The following is a 25,867-nucleotide window of genomic DNA, read 5'->3' as shown; positions in this document are numbered from 1 at the left end:
GCCTCCCAAAGTACTGGGATTACAGGCGTGAGCCACTGCGCCCAGCCAAACCCTATTTTCTTAAGCAATTTTTAGGAAGAATGGATGTTAAATTTTCACAAAAGCTTTTTCAACATCTATGGAGATAATTCTGTGATTATTTTTCCTGGAACTTACTAATATGGCGTATTTGTATTGTATTAATGAATTTACTAATAATAAGCCTAACTTGTATTCTTGAAATTAATCCCACCTGATCAAAGTTAATTTTATTTTTTAATGTGGTATTGAATTCTGTTTCTTAACAAAATATTTATTAGTGTTATATTAGTATTATATATTTTGTACTTCTTTTTTAAGAGACAGGGTCTTGTTCTGTGGTCCAGGCTGGAGTGCAGCGGCACTGTCATAGCTCACTGCATCCTCAATTCTGGGCTGAAGTGATCCTCCCGCCTCAGCCTCCCAAGTAGCTGGGACTACAGGGACAGGCCCCCACACTTGGCTACTTTTTAATTTTTTTGTAAAGATGGAGTCTCACTATGTTGCCCAGGCTAATCTCAAGCTCCTGGCCTCAAGAAATCCTCCTGCCTCAGCATCCCAAAGTGCTGGGATTACAGGTGTCAGCCACGATATTTGGCCTATTTTGTACTTTATCATGGATATTCGTAAATAATATTAGTCTGCAGTTTACTTTTTTCCATGATCTTTGTCATATTTAGATATTAATATGATGCTTCCTTTATAAAAACAATAGGGAAGTTTCCTTCATTTTTGATGCTCTGAAATAATTTATAAAGTATTGGGACTATCTCACATTTGAAGGTTTGGTAGAATTCATCTGTGAAATAATCTGGGCCTGGTAATTTTTTTGAGAAACATTTCCTTAATAAGGTTCCTATTTCTTCTAAAGAAACTGGTCTACTTAAAACTTCCCTCTCTGAGGCCAGGTGCTGTGGCTTACGCCTGTAATCCCAGCACTTTGGGAGGCCGAGGCAGGCGGATCACAAGGTCAGGAGATCAAGACCATCCTGGTTAACACGGTGAAACCCCTACTAAAAATACAAAAAAATTTAACCAGGCGTGGTGGCAGGTGCCTGCAGTCCCAGCTACTTGGGAGGCTGACACAGGAGAATGGCGTGAACCCGGGAGGCGGAGCTTGCAGTGAGCCGAGATCGTGCCACTGCACTCCAACCTGGGCGACAGAGTGAGACTCTGTCTCAAAAAAAAAAAAAAAAAACTTCCCTCTCTATCAATTTTGTTTAATTCTTTTTATTTTTATTTTTGTAGAGACAAGGTCTGGCTAGGCTGCCCAGACTGGTCTCGAACTCCTTTCCTCAAGCAATCCTCCTGCCTCACCCTCCCAAAGTGCTGAGGTTATCCTGCCTTGAGCTCCCAAAGTGCTGGGATTACAGGCATGAGCCACCACACCTGGCCTCCATCAATTTTGGTAATCTGCTTTCCCTATAGAATTATCCATTTTATCAAGGCTTTCAAATGTATTTGCATAAAGGCCTTCAAAGTCTCTTGTAATTAATTTTTTCCTGCTTCAATTATTTCTTCTCCATTGTCATTTCATACTTTGTATGTTTGTGCCTTTTCCTTTTTTCTTCTTGATCATGTTAACTAATGGTTTGTCTACTTTGGTAGTATTTTTCAAAAAAACTTACAATAATTTCAAGAATTTTTGCTACTTAATATATTTCACCTTGTTAGATTGTGTCTCAAGAGATCCTGTCATTCCATGCATTCATTTATTCAAGTCAACATCTTCTTGAGTCCCTACTATCTGCCAGGCATTGTGCCAAGGTCAGCACTTATAGGCACACAAATAATGGATACAAAGTGATTGCTGCTACAAGGGAGAAACTTTAAAAAAAAAAAAGCTATTTATGCAGAGAAGGAGCAATAGGATGGAAAGCTGGGGGAATCAGGGAAAGGTCAAGAGGGAAGGAGACATTTGGCTGGTTCTTTACGGATGTCTGCCAATTGCAGAGAGGACAAGGGCAGAGGTGATGGAAGGAGGAAGGGTCAGAAGACATATAGTATCTTAGAGGAATAGCCAGTTGAGGGGGTAGCATGTGGGCGGAGCAGGTGATAATGTTGGAGAAACAGGTCTGCCCATGACCACCAGCACTTAGACTAAGGCTTAATGACCTTCAACAGGAAAGTGTGAAGTTGTGAAACAGCAGAGTGAAACTGTGTGACCGGCATCCTGGAATACAAAGAACAGCATACAGATTGAAGAAGCCAACGAGGAGCCCAGGCAATAATTCAAGCAAGAGAAGATAAGCACCTAAACTGAAGCAGCACCAGTGAGCAAAGGACAAACTCCAGAAACAAGTCAGAGATGACTGATAGGATGTAGGCAGCGACAAAGAGAGGGTCCAAAATGTTGGACCTGAATGACTGGCTGGCTGGTGATGCTTTAACTGGGATGGAGAAGACATGAAGAACAAGCACTGGGGAAAAGTCAATGGCTCGGTTTTGAGAGAGTCTGAGCTATTTGTAGAACACCAGAGTATAGATGTTCCACAGCCAGTTGGCAAAACACAGGTCTAGAGCCCAAGAGCTGGGGGCGGGGTGGGAGATCCATGTTTGAGAGTATCTAGATAAGTTTGCCAATGAGATAACTGCCATCTACCTACCAAGCACTTACTACATGCCAGGTATTGTGCTAAGCACTTTGCTACATCCCTTATACATATATTTTCCCTTCACATTGACCCTGCGAGGAAATAGTTTTCCCATTTGACAGATGTGGAAACCAAGGTTCAGAGGAATATGCCCACAGTTGCAGGGCTGCTCAGTGACAGAACAAGGGTTTGAATTCAGTGATGACGCTAAATCCTGGGCTCTACAGCATCCCAAAAGATAAGGTGAGCTCTAAGAGTTATTTGGCAGATGAGGAAATGGGAGGGATCATGATGCATCAAGGTTTCAGAGAAGAGGAAAAGAGCTGCGTCCTCTGATCAGGAGTGTGGGGAAGTGCGGAGGTGGGAAGAGGGAAGCTGAAGGAGTTCAAATGCAGCTGTCCCTCAAGTCATTCCTTCCTATGAAGTAGGCCAGCTTATCTGCTGAGGGTGAAAGGGACAGGGAGAATGAAGGAGGCTTCAGGAAAGGGTCAGAGACTTGCGGCAGACCCTGTGAGAAGATGGAAAGAACACTGACTGCTAAAGATTCCTGGCAGCACCAAGCACTCAGCTAGGACTGGAAATCATCATTTTATAATTGAATCAATCAGCAAGGTTGTATGATTTGCTCTAGACCTGCTCAGCAGGACTGGGCCATGAGCAGGGGAAACTAAGGATGGGCTAATCTAGGACTGAAAATCATCAGAGGAGAGGCAGTGACCACCAGGGCAAAGGAAGTGAGCATGGTGTTGAAAGTGCTTGAAGTGACTGACGGTAAAGTCTGGGCCAGGGAGAAGAAATTAAGAGACAGTGGATAAGCCTTAAGAAGGTAGAGGACAGGAAGGAAAGGAGAACTTGATGGAATGAAAAAAATAAGTTTAATGGGAATGTAGGACTGTGAAAACTGGGGTTTGGAGCAGAGTAAAGTTTCAGAGTTCAAGATTTCAGGGGTGGAGAAATTCTGTATAGTAAGTTCCAAGTGTGGCCTTAGTATGTGGCCTTGTCGAAGTGGCATGGAGGGGGACAATCATTACAGTGGCGATAGTCCAGGAACTGGGAGCCTAGACTATGGATCCTGAAATCCTGTCTAGAGAATGGTAGAGACTAAAGGTGCTGACGCTATTTAGTATTCTGCCCAGATTCATGTAACTTTATTCTTTTTACTTTTGTTTAATTTTTGTTTTTTGTAGAGATGGAGTCTTGCTATGTTGCCCAGGCTAGCCTTGAACTCCTGGCCTCAAGCCATCCTCCTGCCTTGGCCTCCCAAAGCACTGGGATTATAGGTGTGATCAACCACACCCAGCCTTCACATAACTTTACAAACTAGTATGTCTTCAATTAAATAATTGATGAAAAAAATTTAATTGAAGATAGACCTTTGGCATGTCATCACTGTGTCTGCATGCTGACATGGATCTGTTAAATGGCATCTAACAGAGTGATAAGAGATTCACAAGTGAGCAGGGCTATTCTTATCCATAGGTGAAGGGTTACACTGCCCTTCCCTAGGTCACTGCCTCTCCCTGTAGGTCCTATCTGGGGAGTCAACCACTAAACTGAGTGTCTATCTCCTTTTGACCTAAAGATATCTGTCCAAGGGGAAGGCAAGACCTTGTTCCTGCTATAAATGCCCACCACTGGCTCTGAAGAAACTGATTTGAGGACTAAGTAGACACTTGTGAGGGCCAGCCATGCCATCCACTTCTCCCACAAAGATGCTTATCTTCAAAGAGGCCTGTGGGGCAAGCCTGGGCCCTGAGTGGTTCTGCTACTTGGTTTGAACAATACATTACAGCCTCTCCTTCTGCAGCAGGTGAAATACCATATACCCTCTGTAAGAGGCTGTTTATTCTCTGGGAGCTGGATTAGAAGTTTCTCCTCCTCCTCCCCTTTGCCCTCCTTCTCTTCTACTTCTCTTTGCCTCATAATCTTTTTTTAAACATCCCTAATTCTTGGTCTGTTTCCAACAACAGACCATGAGAGGCACAGAAGGACCATGATCAAATTCCAACCAGGCCCAGAGGAAAGGGCATGATGATTTACCAGACAGAAACTAGAATGGTGGTTGCCAGGGGTTAGAGGAAGGGAAGAATGGGAAATTAGTGTTCAGTGGATACAAGGTTTCAGTTTTGCAAGGTAAAATGAATTCTGTGGATGGATGGTAGCACAATCGTATGAATCTACTTAATGCCATTGAATTCTATATATAAAAGTGGTTAAGATGGTAAATTGTATGTTATCTATATTTTACCACAATATTTTTTTTAAAAACGATAATTCCTGGAATTCATCTAGCCATTAAAAATAATGATCGTTCAGACTTGGTAGCAACATGGATAAAAAGGCTTATGATAGTGTGAAGTTTTATTAAAGTGGGGCAAAAAATACTACATATAACTGTAATTGTTTAAAACAAATCCGTAGAAATAGCGAGGAAAACTGGCAGGAAATACATCAAAGTGCTAATAAAGGATGTGTCAGGTGGTACATGCTTCCCCTAGCCTCCCTTTTCTATATTTTAAAAAGTTTATATGGGTAAAACTTTCATAATAAATTGTTTATTTAAAAATGTTTAAAACAAAGCAGATTCCTTCCTGGCCATAGAGGTTTTGTCACATGGCTTCACGTCCCTAGTAGACACTGAGAGAAATTTATACTGAAGAGTTATTGGTTTTTCATTTTTTTCAACACTTTATATCGTTTATTAATGCAGTATACATTAGATCTAAAATCTGCAGTTTCTAAGCACACCACGTTTAGATCTTTCAGATTGTTCTGCAGTTTTAGGTTATTTCTACAGAGGTACCTTTAAGAGAATGAATAATACATTCTATAATTCCTGAAAATATAGTACAGAGTGAAATGATTTAAATATAATTTAGGCACATATTGATTATGAAAATAGATTATTTCTCAATACAATACTTCTCTGTCTTGGTAAAAATAATAAAGCAAAGAAAATAATTCATTTCTGAAGTTGCTTTCCTTTACTTGTAAAGGTCTGATCTCCTCCCACTATGCATATGTACCCTTTACTGTTAAGGAAAGCTTTGCATATGTACATATAGAAGAATAAGCTACATAAATACTAAAGATATGTCATTCCCCCAAAGGAGACACAGGTGGTTTTCAATGATTCCTTGCCTCATGTTGATGAGTCTGTAGAATTCAGAACCCATTTGGACACAGCTAATATCCCTGCACTTGGGGTAGAAATAAGGACACCAGGTCATTGGTAGGGAGGTACAGGCCCTTCCTCTGCTGCTGCAGAAAGATAATGACTCAAGAAAATTGGGCTAAAATTTGTTTTAAAAAACAAAAAATATAAATAAAAGAATCACAGGTGCTGACTGATTGGTATTACATCTTGGACGAGCCAAATGCCTTTATTTTTACTTTATATATATTTTTTGGTGGCCGTAATCAAATGTGTGTTTAAAATTCCTCATTCCCAGGCCAGGCGCAGTGGCTCATGCCTGTAATCTCAGCACTTTGGGAGGCCAAGACAGGCTGATCACGAGGTCAGGAGATCGAGACCATCCTGGCTAACATGGTGAAACCCCGTCTCTACTAAAAATACAAAAAAATTAGCCAGGCGTGGTGGCGGGCACCTGTAGTCCCAGCTACTCGGGAGGCTGAGGCAGGAGAATCGCTTGAACCTGGGAGGCGGAGCTTGCAGTGAGCCGAGGTCGCACCACTGCACTCCAGCCTGGGCGACACAGCGAGACTCTGTCTCAAAAAAAAAAAAAAAAAAAAAAATTCCTCATTCCCCACTGTAGGGTTCTAGCTGCAATTATATTACATTGCCTTTTAGCAGACAACTCAACCATATTCATTAATATAAGCTTTGATTGCAGTAGCTCTGGATTTAGTATCTATTTCTAAGCTGGCCTTATGTAAACTATTTGGTATTTGAATTAAATGAATATTAATGATGCACCTTGGTTTTTTGGTTTTGAAGTATCTTCCTATGCTTGTGATGATTGTATGAGAAAACTAGGCTAATAGTGTAAACAGACAGAATTGCTTGGTCTGGTGTTCAGTGGAACTTGCCTAGAATGAAATTCTGAGAAATTCTCATTTGTAAGTGTTGTAGTGATAGGTAAGTTCTTCCTCCATCCAGAGTTCTACTGTACCTTTGGAATGACAGTGATGTACAACAATGTCTTTCTTTCCACTCTGTTTCAATCAGTAAGAACTGGATATTACTTTAATTTAGCTACTGTTTTGTCCTAAAAAGTAAACATTGTAAAAACAAACCTGAAAAGAGTCTTAGGGAGTCTGATCTCACCATATTCATACAGTGTGACAGGTATTTAAAGAGGGGAGGAATCACTAAAGCAATTTATAAACCTAAACAACCTTTGCCAAGTTTTCATAAAGTTTTAACAATTTAAATATCCATACTGCATCTAGGTATTCAATAAATATAATTGCATATGTTGTGCTTTCCATAAATTAAAATCCTTAAATGCATCTCAAACCAAGATGGTATTTCCACATCATGCCTATTTAAAAGCAAATATAATAGATACTATTCCTGGTCATAAAACTAGGTAAACCCTCCTACCCCGTTCAAAAAGCAGCAATATCTAGTTTCCCTACATCTATTAAATGAGTGCTTTTCTGTTAAAAATCAGAAGATGGAAAAAAGGCAGTTTTTTCCATTATGCACCGCTGAGAACAAGCATAATCCTCTAAATGTTTTTTTAAAATTTCCTTATAGTGTTATTTCTTCTAGACAACTGAGTGGATGGAGAAAGAAAAGTGATAAGGAAAATATTTTCATCTTGTAGATCTTCCTCCAGTCCCTAAAATTTCTCATCTGACACTTTGTGACATGTATAGTGGTGTTAGCATCTCTTCAAATATAGCTCCCTTCATGTTGGACCCTCTCAGGTTGGCTTCTTGAAGATCACACCCACACAGATCACAGTTCTCTAAATCAGTTCCTGCCAGAGTCGCTCCTCTGAGGTTACAGTTCTTCAACTTTGCATTTTTTAATGTAGCCACTCTCAGGTTAATTCCTGTCATCTGACTTCCTTCCATATCTACACCTTTCAGATTAACACCTTCTAAATTGGCTTTAAGACCAGAAGGATCCTCAAAATTACACAGTTTCAGGGATGCTCCTTCCGCATTAGAACAGAGCATCTTTTTTTATATATATATTTTAAGTTCTAGGGTACATGTGCACCACGTGCGGGTTTGTTACATATGTACACATGTGCCATGTTGGTGTGCTGCACCCATTAACTCATCATTTACATTAGGTATATCTCCTAATTCTATCCCTCCGTGCTCCCCCCACCCCATGACAGGCCCCCCGGTGTGTGATGTTCCCCATCCTGTGTCCAAGTGTTCTCATTGTTCAATTCCCACCTATGAGTGAGAACATACGGTATTTGGTTTTCTGTCCTTGCGATAGTTTGCTCAGAATGATGGTTTCCAGCTTCATCCATGTCCCTGCAAAGGACATGAACTCATCCTTTTTTATGGCTGCATAGTATTCCATGGTGTATATGTGCCACATTTTCTTAATCCAGTCTATCATTGATGGACATTTGGGTTGGTTCCAAGACTTTGCTATTGTGAATAGTGCCGCAATAAACATAGGTGTGCATGTGTCTTTATAGCAGCATGATTTATAATCCTTTGGGTATATGGCCAGTAATGAGATGGCTGGGTCAAATGGTATTTCTAGTTCTAGATCCTTGAGGAATCGCCACACTGTCTTCCACAATGGTTGAACTAGTTTACAGTCCCACCAACAGTGTAAAAGTGTTCCTATTTCTCCACATCCTCTCCAGCACCTGTTGTTTCCTGACTTTTTAATGATCGCCATTCTAACTGGTGTGAGATGGTATCTCATTGTGGTTTTGATTTGCATTTCTCTGATGGCCAGTGATGATGAGCATTTTTTCATGTGTCTGGCTACATAAATGTCTTCTTTTGAGAAGTATCTGTTCGTATCCTTCGCCCACTTTTTGATGGGGTTGTTTGATTTTTTTCTTGTAAATTTGTTTAAGTTCTTTGTAGATTCTGGATATTAGCCCTTTGTCAGATGGGTAGATTGCAAAAATTTTCTCCCATTCTGTAGGTTGCCTAGAACAGAGCATCTTGACTCCCTGGATATTTGCACAGTCAAGCACTGATCCAGAGAGATGAGCTCGTTCAAGATTTGAACAGCAAAGATTTGCATGTGCAAGATTACAGCGGCTTAAACTGGCCATTTTGAAGTGAATGTATTGAAGGTCCAAACAAGAAAGATCGGCACCACTGAAGTTCAAACCCTGGCATCACAGTTCTGACTTGGTTGGAGTTGCTAATAAAAATCGGACAAATTCCTTTTGGGATATTGGTGAATGATCCTCCAGTGGTTGAGAATTCTTTATTGCCACTTTTAGGTGTTCAATGAGTCAATACCAAAAAATCTTGCTTCTTCTAACACACCTAATAAATTAATGCTATCATTTACAATGAGCTGTCCACGATGCAAGTAGTTCAAAATGGGTTCAAAGTACTCAGGACTTCGGTCAATTAAGAAAGCTCCTCTATCATCTTGCTTACTTCCCCAGACACCTTTGTCCTTAAACATGTGGGCCAGCATACTGTCAGGTTCTTTATTCACTAAAGTGCTCCGTGTAGTTGTAAAGTACCGCCCTCCAACATTTAATGTCAGCCAGTCTGTGTGGAATCCTAACAATCCTTCAGGAGGCTTAGAATCTGTCTGAGGATCAATAAATGGCTCTCCTTCACAAACAAACAAAACATCATCATCCCTGTTCAAAGCAATATCATCAATCAGTCCACCTTTCCCATTATACACACTGGTGGCTTTTATGCCGAGTTCACTGCTGGCCACAGAAAGCAAATCAGATAAAGTTCCATATACAACAACCACCTTTCCGTTCTTGGGGCTGCCGTTCAGGAACAGGGTCATCCGCCTCATCGCGCTGCCCCCACTGGGTCCTGAGTGGGCCACCACCCTCCCACCTGGTCCTCCTCCCACCTTTTTCTCCTCCCGCCCTTCCCCCACCTCCACCCACTTGGATTCGCCTCCCTTCGCCACCTTTCTGCCCTTGGGGACACACCACACACATGCACTCTGTCCCACACCCAGGGCTCAGCCAGTCCTCCTTCCCACCCTGCTTCTAGGCTCCTCAGCCTGCCTGGGTTTTTCATTTATTGGCATCGATTTATTGAATGCTATTTAGGTGCAGACCACTGTTACAGGTAGTGGTGATACAGGATGAACTAGAAAAAGTCTCTGCCCTCATCAAATTACATTCTAGTGGGGGAACAGAGCTTAACACTCAAATAACAAATAAAAAATACCAGACACTGATAACACTGTGTAGAGAATTAAAATAGGTAATTGTAATTAATACAGTCAGCCCTCCATATCCATATATTCCACATCTGTGGATTCAACCAATCTCTTGAGTCAAAAATATTGTGGGAAAAAAATGCCACAAAGTTCTGCAAAGCAAAACTTGAATTTGCTGAGTACTAAGACAAATCCATGGGAATGAAGTATGTGTAAGCATTGTATTAAGTATTATAGAGTAATCTAGAGATGATTTAAAAGATAATGGGAGGATATATGTAGGTTAAAAGCAAATAAAAGCATTTTATATAAGGGACTTCAGCATACTTGGATTATGGTATTTAGGGGGTCCTCTAACCAATGCCCTGTGAATACTGAGGGATGACTGTGCTGGCATTTTTATGTTGGGAGATCAGGAAAGGCTCAAAGGACATGAGATTTGAGTTGACATCTGAATGAAAAGACCAGTCTTGGGAAGATTAGGGAACATAGGTGAGAGAACTAATGCTAAGATGCTGAGAAGATACAACTGTGCCCAGTTTGAGGAACTGAAAGAGACCATGTGTCTGGCAAGTGCTGGGTGAGGGAGAGAGTGGTATGAGGAGACATTGCCCTTCCTACAGGAACTTGTGGGGAAACAGCTCAGTCACCACACTAACAGCTTCTGACACCTCTCTTCTTTTGGTACAAACCACAGAGGGCTTCAAATTTACAATAGTCTACAGAGCAGAAAAAGCAGGACATTTTGTTTAAAAAGTCTCCTTTTTTCTCCTCTAGGCTACAGTTTCTTTATCTGTAATCAAAGGGATGGAATGGCAATATTAACCTCACAGAGGAAGCAGATATTAATGCATATTCCACAGAACCAGCCCATGCCAAGAAATGCAAGTTGTTCTCCAAAATCAAGGCTTACTTATCCTTCCCAAACTCGAATTTCCCAGGTCCAATTCGAAGTAGAGAGCCATTGAGCCACTTAGGAAAATGTCCACAGACTCGAGCAGAGATGCCCCGTGGAGCCTCTTCCACTGTGGTCAGCAGCGGTGCAACACATGGCAGACCCCGACACTGCCCAAAGACGGCTTTTTTCTGAGGAGTATTTCCCATGTACCTTTTGAAAACTGTGCAGAGGAAACCAAAAGCACAAAAAATATTTTATCAAATCTTCTATAAACTTGCCTGTTTCCCACAGACAATAATCTTATCAACTGGCAGCTTGAGGGAAACATAAACCTAACACCAAATACAGTCTCCAAATTTCTTCTCTCTCCTTCCTCATTCCCAGACTATCAACGCTTTTGTTCTCCATTTTCAACCCACAACAATTCTTCTATTTTTTGTAGTACTAATCTGCCTAAGAACTAACTTAGGACTACTAATCTGCCTAAGAACTAACTTAGGACTTCAATTACTATTTTTATCATTTCTCATAGTTGAACAATGCCTGTCTTTTTACAAGAATAAATCTACATGCCAACCCCAGATGTGCTAAGAGCAACCTCGTTGTTATAAAAATGACCACCATTCAATATTATCCAATTATATTGACCCCAGTAATTTAGATATACCAGAATGTGATTCCAAAGACTTCATAGCGATTCCTGTGAATTTAATAAGATCTTAAATTTAATTCCTTTTATTTTAATGGCATATACATGAAAATACAAGGCATTTTCCAGTAGAAGGGTGTCAAAAATTAAATTATGCAGTGATATCCAGTCTGAAATTACCTAAAGTGCAAAAGGCACAAAAAGTAAAAATCATAGTTGTATAATAAGGAACTGAAACTTCTCCCTATTATTTTAACATTACTGAGTGTTCACAAGGCAGTACTGCCTAACATAGAGGGGTGGTCAAATAAATAATTAAGTGCTATAAAATAGAATTCTTTATCTCATAAAAGTTTAAGAGTGATTCAGAAATCTAGGCTAGAAAAATTAGCTAACATATAGGGACACTATTACTCTTAAGAAGTGAGATTTGCATTCTTTTAGCAAGTTGTTACTATCCCATTTCTTTCAAATCTTTTGAAAATTCAGCTTGAAGCACACGAGACATTCTACTCCCCTATATGACATGTAACAAATGAGTCAAACCTAATTCTTTACTGATTTTTCAAATAAAATTCTCTTTCACCCTGAATGTCTTTCCCAATGTCCTTTTCTCTAGTTCTAAGAAAATTCCAGCGGGGCACGGTGGTTCAAGTCTGTAATCCCAGCACTTTGGGAGGCCAAGGCAGGTGGATCACCTGAGGTCAGGAGTTCGAGACCTGTCTGGCCAACATAATGAAAGCCCATCTTTACTAAAAATACAAAAAAAAAAAAATAGCCGGGTGTGTTGGCCGACCCCTGTAATCCCAGCTACTCAGGAGCTGAGGCAGGAGAATCGCTTGAACCCAGGAGACAAAGGTTGCAGTGAGCCGAGATCGCAGCACTGCACTCCAGCCTGGACAACAAGAGCAAAACTTCGTCTCAAAAAAAAAAAAAAAAGCAAATTCCATTAATTGGTCAAGGTCTATCTTCAGTGTTACAGTACTTCCCTTAAGAGGCAGCACAGTGTAATATTTAAGGGTGTGAGCTGGGGCTCTACCTGGCTCCAGACTGGTTGGTTTCAAATATGCCCTCTCCTAAATAAGAAGGCTTGAGAAAGACACTTATCACCTCTCTGTGGTCTGTTTCCTCTTTTCTAAGATGGTGATGATGATAATTCATATTACTTCTAAGGCTATAAGTAATAAATGAGTTAGTTTATGTAAAGCTTTTAGAACAGAATACTCAAAAAATGCTATTATTATATTTACATAGCTTTTAATGATCAGTCCAATAAGGTGTAATATCTCCTTTATTTTATTCAGTTGACGAAGTACTTGGTACTGCTGAGAATAAAAAGCATTAGAATCCCGAAATAAAAGAACTGACTGCCTAGTAAACAGATCACTGACACTGTGTTTTATTTCAGCATTGTTTCTCAGAGTCTGGTATGAGGACTACTTGCAACAGAAATACCTGGTGTTATTGCTAAAATGCAGTTTCCTGGACTCCATTCTGGTCCTAATAAATCAGAATCTCTGGGAAAGGACAAGCAGGTATTCTTAAGCATACTAAAATCTGGGAACTACAGTATCAGAAGTACAAAGAGGATTCTTTGAAAACATAGAGAAGGAAACTCTCAGGTATTTATGTTACTCTACTTTTATTAACATTATGCATATTTATCTTATTCTCAGATTAAAATAAATTCCCTAAGGTCAGGTATGTAATTTTACTCATCTTACTTTTTTAAGTAAATTGAATGGCCTGATTGGGCATTTGTCTAAGTAGAGATACACAAATTTAAAGCATTTTACATTGTAGAAAATATTTACATGTCTATATGCTGTATACTCTATTGCATGCTGCTGGTAATCTGCTACATGCTCTTCAAAGTTTCCATTGAATTTGACATTAACACTTTCTTAAACTCCTTTCTATTCGTAGCTTCTGAGACATTGTCCTATTCTAACTTTCCTGCTGCCCTACAACTACTCTCTGCATTCTGCTAGTTTTATTACTTATTAGCTGACAACCTTGGGCAAGTTACTTAATGTCTCTGAGCCTCAGGTTTTTCCATGATAAAATGGAAATAAAAGGAGGTTAATACTTCCTGTTTATGTCTGTTGTCATAATCAAATATAAAGATAGTGGATGCTTTCCAAATGTTAATTCCCTTTATGGGCTCCTTATCCCCCTTACCACTTCATGAATGTTCCTAAGGTCCTACCTTGGATCTTTAATCTCAGCACTCTCCCTTGGCAATCTCATCTAGTCTCTTAATTTCATCAATTACTTCTTGCAGGTGACTTTCAACATGTCAAAATAGAATGTTTAATTTCCCCCCCGCCAATCAATTTTCTTCATCTAGGATATTTCCCAACTCCTTCAGATGAAATTTACTCACCTAACTCATCCTTCAAGATCCAGTTGCCATGTCATTTGCTTTATAAACACAGCATTCCCCTTACCTACAGCAAGAACTGATTCTCCTTAGTCTGAACTCACAGCATCTGTTTATAGCTCTCATATGGACCTTATCTTATCTGTCTTGTATGATAAATGATACTACCAGTACTCCTTGAGTACAGGGTCTGGTGTTTGTCTCCTCTCTCCTTCCAGTACGTAATACATTCCCTTGCATACTGCAAACATTAAATTACTACATTAAGTAATTTTAAAATTTATAGTGCATATTAGAATGATTTCTGAAAGCTCTAGATCAGCCAATTTCTATACATAAAATCATGTAACAATGGTAACTATAATAGAAGGCTATAAAACATAAATGAGTTTTAAGGCAGTCCCCGCAAAATGCAAATAGAGAAACCAAACAATTACATTAGAACGTGTGGCAGTGATTTTTCAATTTAGAAAAGCCTAAATATTGAATATTCTTCTTATTGAAAATCCCAAAGAATACCAAGTCCCTGAATCCTGCCTTAAATATTGCATAAAATATACAAATGTGAAGGCTGTTTCCCTGACCATGAGGAAACAATCCTAACTCAGCCTTCTTTAACTTCCAGGACTCTGCGGAATTGCTATCTCATCTGAGCCACACAGGACACAAAGCTTCAGAAGCTCCCAGCAATCTTCAGGAAAGAGGCACAGAATTCTAAGCGCAGACTGGCAAGAAGAGGAGGATGAGGAAGAGAAAGGGGCAAACCCTCTACCTGGGAGCCGGTGCACCATCACAGGAAGGAAATCCACTGCAGTGGCAGAATGACTCCTGATAAAATGGAGAAAGACTCGAAAAAACATTTTTGTATTGAGCAGATCCCGTGATTTCCAAATCCTCTCACACTGGCAGTTTTGAGTACTACTAAACAGTGAACACGCACAGAACTGCCTGGACTGTCCCTCCCTCACTGACAGGTCAAAGAGAGGACGCAGCTTAAGGGGCGGGGCTTATTTCCATGACAACCGTCCAAACACCCTAGCTATAATACGCAGCTGTTTGAAATATTAAAATTAGACCACCAATAGTGGTCTCCCCCGCCCTAAACTTTTCTTTTTCAAACCTGTTCTCACACTACAGTTAAGTCCGTTTATCCTGATGCACAGCATCAATTTTTTTATGCCACTCCTCTTCTGGAAGATTCCGACACAGAATAAAGTCCGAATTTAGACTGCCACTAGAGGACGCTACAATCTGGCAACAATTTACCTTTCATCCTTTTTCTCTGCCTTTAAATCACTTCATCCTTCCTTTTCTTTTCTATTCATTAATTTTACAGAACATTTTCTGACAATCTAGCATGAGTGAAAGTATGCCCTTAAAATGTATATGACTTTATTAACATTTTTAGCACCAATGTAGCAAATACTGTGCTACAAAGTAAGAATACCAAGAAACAAGATTGTCCCTGCTCTCCAGTTTAGACCATACACTATTCCCCTTCATGAATTATCATCCCAGCAAAGTGACTAACATACCATGATATGTTTGTTCTTCTGTGCCACTGAAGAAACTTTTCCCCTGCCTGAAATATCCCCTTTCCTTTTCAAAAATCCAATTTAAAATCTACCTCTCTGACTCCCTTACCAAAAGGTCTTCTAGAAACTCCCACAGCACTGCCACAGAGTTGCTTTTAACATTAACATATCATGTTTTCCTAGCAAAATTGTATTTCAAGAAAGAAGTGGTTAAAATTGTCAGAAGGGAGTGTCTTAATACATATAGCAGAGTACGAAGATGGTTCGGTATATATTTTGATTAGTAATCAATGAAAAATAACTTATAAGTTTGTGATATTTTATTGAAATAGTAAAGAGTAACATTACAAGTGTAAATTAAAGGGCAATCGTATTCCCGCAATAGCATTTCTCCAGTTGTGAGATAATAATAATTATTATTATTTTTTGAGACAGAGTCTCACTCTGTCACCCAGGCTGGAGTAGAGTGGCACAATCTCGGTTCACTGCAACCTCTGCGTCCCGGGTTCAAGTGATTCTCCTATCTCAGCCTCCTGAGTAGCTGGGACTACAGGTGTACGCCACCATACCCAGCTACTTTTTAAAATTTTTATTAGAGACAGGGTTTTGCCACGTTGGCCAGGCTGGTCTCGAACTCTTGACCTCAAGTGATCTGCCTGCCTCAGCCTTTCAAACTGCTGGGATTACAGGTGTGAGCCACCATGCCTGGCCAAGATAATTACTCTTGTCTACGTGGATGGTACCAAAGCCATCCAAATTTGATTTAAAAAATAAGCCTTCATGATTAGGCTTTCAGGCACCTTTATACTACAAGGTATAACAATTCTGAACAGTGCTGAACAGTAAACACATTGTGACTTAAAATCAGTTCTCCAGTCTTAATCATATCAAATGAAATGATCAAATCAATTTTCTGAACCTGCAAAGGGAAGAACTAGATGTTAAACAATGGTGATACCATCAGGATATAAGAAGTATATTATGAAATCTAGTCTGAAACAATCTGTTGGCCTTATTTTTCATATTAGTAATAAATGCTTAGAAAAAGAATATTTCTTAATGATGGTAGGTCGAAATCCAGATGACATGTCGTATTAACTCACAAATCTTCTTGTTGTATTTAGTTTTAAAAAATTTCCTTTTGGCCGGGCGCAGTGGCTCATGCCTGTAATCTCAGCATTTTGGGAGGCTGAGGTGGGTGGGTCACCTGAGGTCAGGAGTTCGAGACCAGCCTGGCCAACATGGCAAAACCCCGTCTCTACTAAAAATACAAAAATTAGCCGGGTGTGGTGGCAGGCGCCTGTAATCCCAGCTACTCAGGAGGCCGAGGCAGGAGAATCACTTGAACCCAAGAGGCAAAGGTTGTAGTGAGCCAAGATCGCACCACTGCACTTCAGCCTAGGCAACAGAGCAAGATTCTGTCTCAGAAAAAAAAAACAAAGGAAAGAAAGAAAAAATTGAAAAAATTTCCTTTCCTTCTTTTTTTAGAGAGAGTGTCACTCTGTCACCTAGGCTAGAGTGCAGTGATGCAATCATAGCTCACGGCAGCTTCGGATTCCTGGGCTCAAGCCATCCTCCCACTTCAGTCTCTCAAGTAGCTAGGATTAGAAATGGGAGCCACTGCACGTGGCAAAAAAGAAAAAAATTCATTTCTAATAATTACTTTGTTGACCTCCAACCTATTCTGTGCCACCACCTCTATCAACCCAATAATTTTTTCCACTTAACCAATTTTCTTTAGCAAGTATTATTTTATTTCACTTTTGTCATCTTTTCTTATATGAGTATTTACATCATGTGGTGTTTATGCCTTAAAATAGTAATGTGATAAAATGAGATTTTATTTTAGAGTTTAGAAGGCAGCAAGGCAAATGTGCAGTCTCCCTTAGGAATAACAATTCCCTGTAGTACTATTTGCAATTTTCTGACTGCTTATATTGGAAAAATATACATGTAATAAACTGAACTGCCCATATGATTGAAAAATGGGTACTATTTTGTTTAAAAATCTGGTTAATATAGCTATCCCATATAGTAATATATAACATAGAAAGTTTTCAGTAAAACCACAGTAGTACTTCACATTAAAGGGATAATTTTTTTAGCTAGATGAGTAGTATAGATCCTCCAGTCCAAATTCAATTTCTCAATTATAATACGATTGAAGTGACCTCCCAAAGTCATCTTGTTGTTTAAGCCAATCTATTTACTTCTGGATCACTAATCTTTATCCCATACCACACTGCTGCTAATGTTTCTAAATATAATTCATTAACTGCACATGTTGATGTGGTTGATGTGTAAAAAAGCCAACTCATACAAGGTTCTGGTCAGTAATTTCTGGTTTTTATTTTACTACTTTTACCACAAGAAAATAATTTTAAGCCAAGAGCTTTTATTAGTCATACATAATAACTAATAGTGAAAATAATCAAATGGAAATAGCACACAGTTATGTCATTATATTCTAAGAAACTGGAAAAATCACCTCTAAGGTTTTAATCTTCTTTTATAATCCTGACCATAAAAAAAATTTCAAAATTATCTCCAAAACTATCTGATATTTAAACAAAATATTCTAAAAGTATAATATTATTAAACATTATAAATTAACTGAATCCTTTTTTAGAAGTTTCAGAAACACTAAGAAGTTTAAGGAAAAAATAAAAGAATCCACATAAGATTTAAATAATTTACACTTCTATAAAATGCACTAAATATTTGACCCTCAAAAGAAAAGTGACGTAGTTCATGTTAATGGCCAGCTTAGGACATTAACATGAACATTAATATTAACATTAAGGAATTTAAAAGTTCCTTTTTAAACCTAGAAATTCAAGGAGTTTCCCCTTCTCTATTCGAGATATACATTTTCTTTAACAACTCGAGAGCTTTCAAAGCATAAATGTCATTCTTTCATTATAACAATAATAGGTTTAAATTCTCAGCTTATTTCAAGTATATATTTTATCTGTGTAATGTGTTTGCAATCACTGTAAACCTCTGTCGCAGGAACTCTCTTTTTTGTATTAGAAAGTTTTCAATAGCATTGGCTTCTTTGAAGAGTTCATCTATCTCATCAATGTAAGATGCATCTACTGCTGCTCTCTCACTAACAGGAAAAAAAGTTGTATATTAAACTAAGTAGATATAAACAACATCATTATGTTGTTCTTCATTACACAATATTTGTTAACTATTTCATTTAAATGGCTTTATGTGCCACAGAACTTCATTAATTTACTAATACTCTTCAGAAAAAAAAATTAGTCCCACAAATATTTTTGACTACTCAAAAAGGTCTCCTGACACAACAGGAAGTGTATCTTATACATTATAACACTAATATTCAATTACATACATTATTTTTACAGCCACACAAACCACTATCCAAGTATAATGACTGTCCGGCAGTGTAAAAAAAACACTTTATAAAACATATTAGGCTAATAAAGTATTTAAATTTGGTCTTAAAATAGATATAGGTAAAATATAAATGCAGTCATCCCTCAGTATCCATGGGGTATTGGTTCCAGAATCCCCCACAGATACCAAAGGAACATCCCTCATAGATATTCAAGTCCCTTATATAAAATGCCATAGTATTTGCATATAACCTAAGAACATTCTGCCATATAATTTAAATTATCTCTTGATTACTTATAAGACCAATACCATGTAAATGCTATGTAAACAGTTGTTATACTGTATTGTTTGAAAAATAATGACAAGAAAAAAATGTCTGCACATGTTCAGTACAGACACAACCACCCTTTTTTCCAAATATTTTCAATGTGTGGTTGATTGAATCCACAGATTCAGAATTCATGGATATGAAAGGCTGACTCTCTATGACATAAATATTTATCTTTAATATCAGTCTGTTATCATTAATTTCATCAAACATTTTTCTCAAAGAGGTATTTACATAAAATTTAAAATGTAATGTCATCTAATTACAGACCAAGATATATACAGTCTAGTATTAGCTTGGCAAGAGTAAAAAAGAAAGGATTTTTAGTGGAAAAGTTGACGCTATTCCCTGAAAATAACCAACTAATCTATTATAAGGGACTGAGGTAGAATAAAAAATTCCAAAGTTTTAATTACTGGAGAGGTTTGGCAGCCACAGAATTAAACTTCCCAATACAGAGTTTCCAGAAGAAAACTAACATAAAGACCCCAGAGAATATACTATAAGTACTTGCCTTAAAAGCTTTGCATAGGTAGACAACATTAGATTAATTTCCTTGCTCACATCTGTTCAAGAAAAATCATTTAAGTTATAAAATATAACAAACCTTCTGCATTATAAGACTGATGTTTAGAAATATAAACATTTTATACATCACCATTTAAATCTTTCTCCAAGGCTTCATCTTTATAAAATAGTCCGGAAATTTCAGAGAAAGATGAATCTGATTTTCCAAGAGAGGACAGCTGTGGACTATCTGGCACTGGAGACTAACAGGACAAAATAAAGAAAACAGGTACAGTCAATAAGATCTTCAGGACATATACATTTTGTTTATTAAGAAAAAGCAAATAAAACATTTTTCAGAAAAAGGCAAACATGCTAGAAAGCATATGACTTAGTCATTTGAGTTTTTATTATTAAGGAAATTTACAGGCCCAAGAAACACCTTGCTCAATATATTAAATTTTATTTTGGTTTTCAACTAGACTTTGCTTTTCATTTGTTTGTTTTTGTGACAAGTTCTCGCTCTGTCACCTAGGCCAGAGTGTAGTGACACAATCTTAGCTCACTGTAGCCTCCTAGATTCAAGTGATCCTCCTGTCTCAGACTCCTGAGTAGCTAGGACTACAGGAACATTCCACCATGCCCAGCTAATTTTGTTTTGTTTTGTTTTGTTTTGTTTTCAGAGACAATGTATTGCAGTGTTGCCCAGGCTGATCTGAAACTCTTAGCCTCAAACGATACTCCTGCCTCAGCCTCCCAAAGCACTAGGATTACAGACATGAGCCAATGCGCCCAGCCTTAAATTAGACTTTAAATGTGGTTTTAAACTCCTGTTGAAAAAGCGTCTGGTATCTTGAACCAGTAGATGTTTTCATAGCAATGAAGCTAAACTGTAATTTAGACAGTAGCCAAATGCTTGCGAAATTTTGCTAAATAATATAATCTTCAAGGGAGCAAATCATGTCCCAAATGCAAAAGATCAATTGGTGGGGGCAGTAGTAAAAGACAGGATACTGTGCTCTTTAAAAAGATCAGTAACTATAGTACCTAGTTATCTTACTTATCACAGCAAAATAATTACATAAAATCCTATGGATCATAAAGGCACAGACTCACTTCTGTCTCTAGATCTCAAGCTACCAAAAAGAAATCTCCCAATAGTTTCTTGGAGGCCTATACTTAGTGAAAAAGCAGCTGGAATCAACATAGTTCCTCCTATGTTGTAGGACAATCCTAGCTCTGGGCATACGAATACATTAAATTCCACTTATCTATAGAGCTTTCTTAAAGGGAAGAAATTTGAGTAGTATGTAAAACAGAATAAAAGATTAAGGCTCCATAGGCATACAGCTTACCTCCAATTCTCTTGGCCTCTTGCAATTTCTATTATCAGGCTTTACAAGGTGATTTGCCATCATATTCCGAAGGCACCAGCTACAAAGCTTAGAACAATGCCAGATTTAGGTACAAACTCCATGCTACAAGCTCTCTGGAATCCTTCCCTGTTTCCCACTCCTACTGCTGATGTTAATTTAGACTGTCATTATCTGTCACTTTCCTAAACTCAATTTCTCCCTCCTCTAAATCATTCTATCAACTGCTATTTGGGTAATCTTTCAAAACTTTGATTACTGCAATCCTTTAACTCAAAAACTTTCATTGTTCCAGAATAAGTTGAAATTCCATGATATGGCCTTCAAGGTCCTGTATTATCTGGTGCAAGCCTACTAGTCCCATCATTTTCAACTACTCCTCTCTATGTACTTAGCCAAATGAGTCTCTCTGGCAATTCTGCCTTGTTTCAGGACTGGCTCAGTTAAGATTCTTCTATCTTCGGCCGGGCGCGCTGGCTCACGGCTGTAATCCCAGCACTTTGGGAAGCTGAGGCAGCAAGATCACCTGAGGTCGGGAGTTCGAGACCAGCCTGGCCAGCATGGTGAAACCCTGTGTCTACTAAAAATTCAAACATTAGCCGGGCGTGGTGGCAGGCGCCTGTAATCCCAGCTACTTGGGAAGCTGAGGTGAGAGAATCGCTTGAACCCAGGAGAGGGAGGTTGCAGTGAGCCGAGATTGTGCCATTGCACTCCAGCCTGGGCAACAGAGCGAGACTCCACCTCAAAAAAAAAAAAAAGGATTCTTCTATCTTCACAAAATCTTAATGTTTAAACAGGTCTTACAGTTCATCTAATTCAATCTCATTTTTTACAAGTGAGAAAACAGGGACAGTGACGGTGGATCAAGTGACACCAGTAAGACTGAGCTAAATTAGAACCGAGATCTCACTCTTCGAGTCTGAGGTTATTCCCACTGTCCAACCTTACTTTAAAGTAGCTTCAAATTTTACTTTTACTTTTCCATAAATTCGGAAGGCATTTTCCCTAGGAGTCCAAATGTTGAAACCTGGAAGGGTATAGTCTCTGTGTCTTTGAGATGAGGGGAGCCCTGTCCATATTCAAGTTATCAATTGACTTTGTTGTTTTTGAGAAACGATGCTGATTTGGGTAACTTTAACACATCTGTTTGATTAGTCCTATAAAATATGCATATATAGAAGACAGAAAGAGCAACAACAAATTTGAAAGATGCTTGTTAAGTAAATTCTGTATCGTACGTCTCCATTCCTGCCAGTACCTTTATAGTATGTAAGTTTACGTGCTGTAATAGTATTAACAGTATCTAGAAAATACTACACATGCACGGCAGTGCTAACTTTGCCTTGGGAGTTGGAAAATACTTCAGAGAAGCCAACAGGCAGATTTTTCTCTCTTCCCTTCCCCTTCTAATTTTCCCTTTCCCCTTCACCCCCTTCTCTTCTCTCCCCAAGTAACACTGTGCACCTATGTCAAACGAAAACTTATAATCAAGTAACTGTTTCTGCAAAAATAAGTTCGTTTTCCTGTCATGGCTCAAGGCCTCAGCAGATCCAGGCCTGGTGGACGGGCTGGTCTTCGTCGTGTGCCAAACACTGACCACTGCCCTGGCTCTGCCATCTTAGGCTTAGTGACCTGGCTGTTACTAAGCACTGTCCCCTCTGCCCCATGCAGCTGTCTCCTTCTAGTCTTCTCCCTCTTCTCAACGCGATCCTAGCCCCTCAGGCCATTTCACCTCCATTTTCCCTCACTTCCCGCCGCCCCTCCCCACTTCCTCCCTACTGTTGTTTCCGCCCCACTAGAGCCCCTCAGAGGAAGTTTCCATCCTCGCACCCTTCCTTGTGTCACAGTCCGTCACATTCTCACAGGCGCCCATCCCTCCAGCCCCACCCCAAGGCCAATGTACTTCGCGGTATGGGGACCTTCCTCGTCAGCGAACGCGAGGGAGTGAAGACGCCGGGCGCGGGGTGCTCGGACTTCGCGGGTGGAGGTGGGAAGCGCGCCGCACTCCCAGCAGCCCCCGCACGAGTCACGTGACAGCTCTCCCACCACCCCCCCCCCCCCGCCCCAACTTCCCCACCGCAGCCTCCCAGAGCCAGGCCCCACGGAAAGGCAGCTTTTTCCCGGTTTTCTCCCGCTCTTTCCCCTCCACTTGGAATACTCGTGAAACAAAAATCTCTCCCTGCCACCCTGTGTGTGTTTGAACCAGGAAAAAATCTGAAACTGGTCAAGAAAGAACAAGGAAGACTTGCCAAAGCAAGGCCGGTGTGTGTCCCAGCAGCTTAGAATCTCAGCAAAGGAACACAAAATAGCACATCCACGGCCTCTTTTCGAGTAAAATTTACTTGGTTTGTTTGCAGGAAGGGTTTAAAACCGCGTTTGCAGATGCTCTATTTGCAGGAAGGCTTTAATCACGTGTTCCCCTGGCCCACAAGCAAGGCTTTTAGATCCAGAGCCTCAGTTACTGCCCCCTCTTCCTCTTTGGTGCAGCCAAACTTTCAGAATCACACCTTCTTAGAAAATTCTTCCCCGGGTGTGTCAATAAGTTAAGTCTAATTGGCAACAGCTATCAAAAAGTGTTGCATAACACACATGGCTCACATAATTGTAGCTTTGCCTCATCGGGTGCTTTAATGCGGAGGCTTTGACCTGCAATTTCAAAGATATACATTCCAAGCTTACGCCCAGTTAGTGGATGTGGAAGAAAAAAAAAAGCAAATTACCTCATAACACAAAGGTCAATAACACACATCCATAAGCTCCAGGTACAAAATCTTACATCTTAGAGAACTATATTTAACATTTACATACATTACTAAGGTTTTTTTTTCCTTTTGCTTGATTAAATGTTAGTTATCATCAAGCCTTGGAAGTATTCTGTGTGTGTATATTTATTTGCTGCTTGTGAAGAAGCCAGTTGTTTTAAATAAGTTCCTAGAAAATAAGCGCTCAATGTGTTTAATCTGAGTTGCTAATATTGTGAAATATAGGCCACATAATACTAGCCTAGATAACTATGGCGAAGTAAGGAGTCTCAAACACTGTCCCAGAACAATAGCAATCTGTGTTGAATTTTTACCCTCTGTGGTAAAATGAAGGGAAAAGGAATGAAGTTTTAGTTTGCCTTATTTTTTATCTTTATCGTTTCAGACTCTTGAGCAGTATAAAGTTTTCATCAAGTCAAATATATTCACTTTAAAGTGACTGTGCTTTATTCTGATACCATGTCCTTCATAATTTTGGGGGCACAGGTGAGATAAGTTTTATGAAATAAAAAGATTAAAAATTCTTACATTTTTAGTGTCCTTACTTGGTAAAATGTAGAGTTGTCCACTGTGTTTATCTCCTCCTCCTTATTATCATGGTTGCTGTTATTATTTTTAATGGTTCATTAAACCCAAGGGTCTGGGAAATACTCATGGAATTCATCTCACAGCCTTCACACTGTGTGATATTTAAACAGGTGGTTGTCCATCCGATTCTTAAAATATTTCCAAGAAAAATGATTCCACCTAATGCATAAATGCTTTCATCAGATTAAGAGAACACCATGGACATTTTATTTTATTTTATTTTTTAAATCTTAACTTCCATTGCATAAGCTAAATGGGTAGGAATAAGTGAGATGATATTGTTATCTAGAGCTTTAAAATATTCAAAGGGCTATCATCATTATCTCATTTAATCTTTGAAAACAACTCTATGAAGTACAAAGGACACTGAGACATTTGTTGCTCTATATCAAAGAAAAAAGTGTTTGTCCCAAAACTTCAAAATGTGTAAATTACACATTCTGCATCTTTACAGCTGGAGAAAATTCACTGGCAATGGAATATTTAAAATTAGAGCTTGCTTAGTGTGCTGCTTCTGATCACTACTTGATCCCACTTCGTGCTTTCATGTTAATTGGCCCAATTGGACTCTACAGTTGGAAGGTGAAAACTTACTATTTCAACTTGAGTCATGTATGTATTCTTATCATATACTTCTTAAAGGTACTATTTTTTTTCTTCTGATAGTCACCACACCAAGCACTTCCAGCCACCCTGCCACAGACTTCCTTTGTAATCACTGTTGAAGGACATGATGTTTTTATGACTTCCCGAAATGAAAACCCTATCTTGTTTTTAAAACAAACAAACCAACAAAAAGTAGTGTTTATGTAAGCATTTTGTTCCCTGACTCTAGGAACCCCTCTGTTTTTATATCAACTCTGTACTGGCAAAACACAAAAACAAAATGCCACCTTGCTAATTCCCTTCCTAGCAAAGTAATACAGTTTAGCACATGTTCAAGAAAAAAATGGCTAAGAAATTTTGTTTCCACTAATTATTTTCAAGACTGTGATATTTACACTCTGCTCTTCAAACGTTACATTTTATAAGACTATTTTTTAACAATTTGAACATAAGCCCTAAATATATGTATCCTTAAATTGTATTTCAAATATTTTAGGTCAGTCTTTGCTATCATTCCAGGAATAGAAAGTTTTAACACTGGAAACTGCAAGTAAATATTTGCCCTCTTACCTGAATTTTGGTATCCCTCTCCCCAAGCTTACTTTCTGTTGCAGAAAATGTAAAAATTATTAAATAAAATTCTAATGATGGTATCCGTGTGGCTTGCATCTGATATAGCAGATAAAGAAGTTTTATGAAAATGGACTCCTGTTCCACTGAAAAGTAAATCTTAATGGCCTGTATCAACTATCCTTTGACACCATATTGAGCTTGGGAGGAAGGGGAAGTCCTGAATGAGGTTATAAAGTAAAAGAAAATATTTGCAAAATGTTCCTTTTTTAAAAATGTTACATTTTAGAAATATTTTAAGTGTTGTAACATTGTAGGAATTACCCCAATAGGACTGATTATTCCGCATTGTAAAATAAGAAA

General features: G+C 38.9%; 2 protein-coding genes, 1 long non-coding RNA gene and 1 pseudogene across 13 annotated transcripts in view; 1 reads left to right on the top strand and 3 right to left on the bottom strand.

Moving 5' to 3' along the window:
- Positions 1-15,008, bottom strand: part of BCO2 (beta-carotene oxygenase 2) — a 49,049-nt gene extending 34,041 nt beyond the window's left edge. For 3 of the 8 annotated variants that reach the window (XM_009424159.5, XM_001147647.8, XM_016921986.4), the window contains exons 1-2: positions 14,642-15,008; positions 10,853-11,057 (exon numbers count right to left, since the gene is read on the bottom strand). In XM_009424159.5, the coding sequence (XP_009422434.4) occupies positions 10,853-11,057; positions 14,642-14,729 (293 nt within the window). In that variant the 5' untranslated portion in view covers positions 14,730-15,008. Of the gene's footprint in view, positions 1-10,765; positions 10,785-10,852; positions 11,058-13,872; positions 13,966-14,641 lie in introns of those variants that run through there. The other 5 variants (XM_016921984.4, XM_009424166.5, XM_016921987.4 and 2 more) reach the window with 5 other exon arrangements.
- LOC739181 (BTB/POZ domain-containing protein KCTD9-like) lies at positions 7,329-9,631 on the bottom strand (annotated as a pseudogene).
- Positions 15,009-17,731: 2,723 nt separating the features above from the next.
- On the bottom strand, positions 17,732-23,013 carry TEX12 (testis expressed 12). Of its 4 annotated transcripts, none has more exons than XM_016921988.2 (5): positions 22,882-23,013; positions 20,961-21,047; positions 19,757-19,868; positions 19,613-19,664; positions 17,732-18,516 (listed from the first exon to the last, which is right to left on the bottom strand). In XM_016921988.2, the coding sequence occupies exons 2-5, from the start codon at positions 21,021-21,023 to the stop codon at positions 18,372-18,374; spliced, it is 372 nt and encodes a 123-aa protein (XP_016777477.1). In that variant the 5' UTR covers positions 21,024-21,047; positions 22,882-23,013; the 3' UTR covers positions 17,732-18,371. The 4 variants fall into 4 exon arrangements, with proteins under 4 accessions (XP_016777477.1, XP_016777481.1, XP_063639481.1 ...); XM_016921992.3 differs by having other exon boundaries at positions 20,961-21,039; positions 22,882-22,982; XM_063783411.1 differs by having other exon boundaries at positions 22,809-22,976.
- On the top strand, positions 22,998-24,940 carry LOC134807276 (uncharacterized). The gene is made up of 3 exons (XR_010147309.1): positions 22,998-23,240; positions 24,126-24,226; positions 24,783-24,940. It is a non-coding gene; the product is annotated as an uncharacterized LOC134807276 (long non-coding RNA).
- Positions 24,941-25,867: the final 927 nt, after the last annotated feature.

The sequence above is a fragment of the Pan troglodytes genome, chromosome 9 (genome assembly GCF_028858775.2).
Source record: "Pan troglodytes isolate AG18354 chromosome 9, NHGRI_mPanTro3-v2.0_pri, whole genome shotgun sequence".
NCBI classification, from domain to species: domain Eukaryota; kingdom Metazoa; phylum Chordata; class Mammalia; order Primates; family Hominidae; genus Pan; species Pan troglodytes.
Note: the sequence above shows the minus strand (reverse complement) of the source record. Positions and strands in the feature narration are given on the sequence as shown.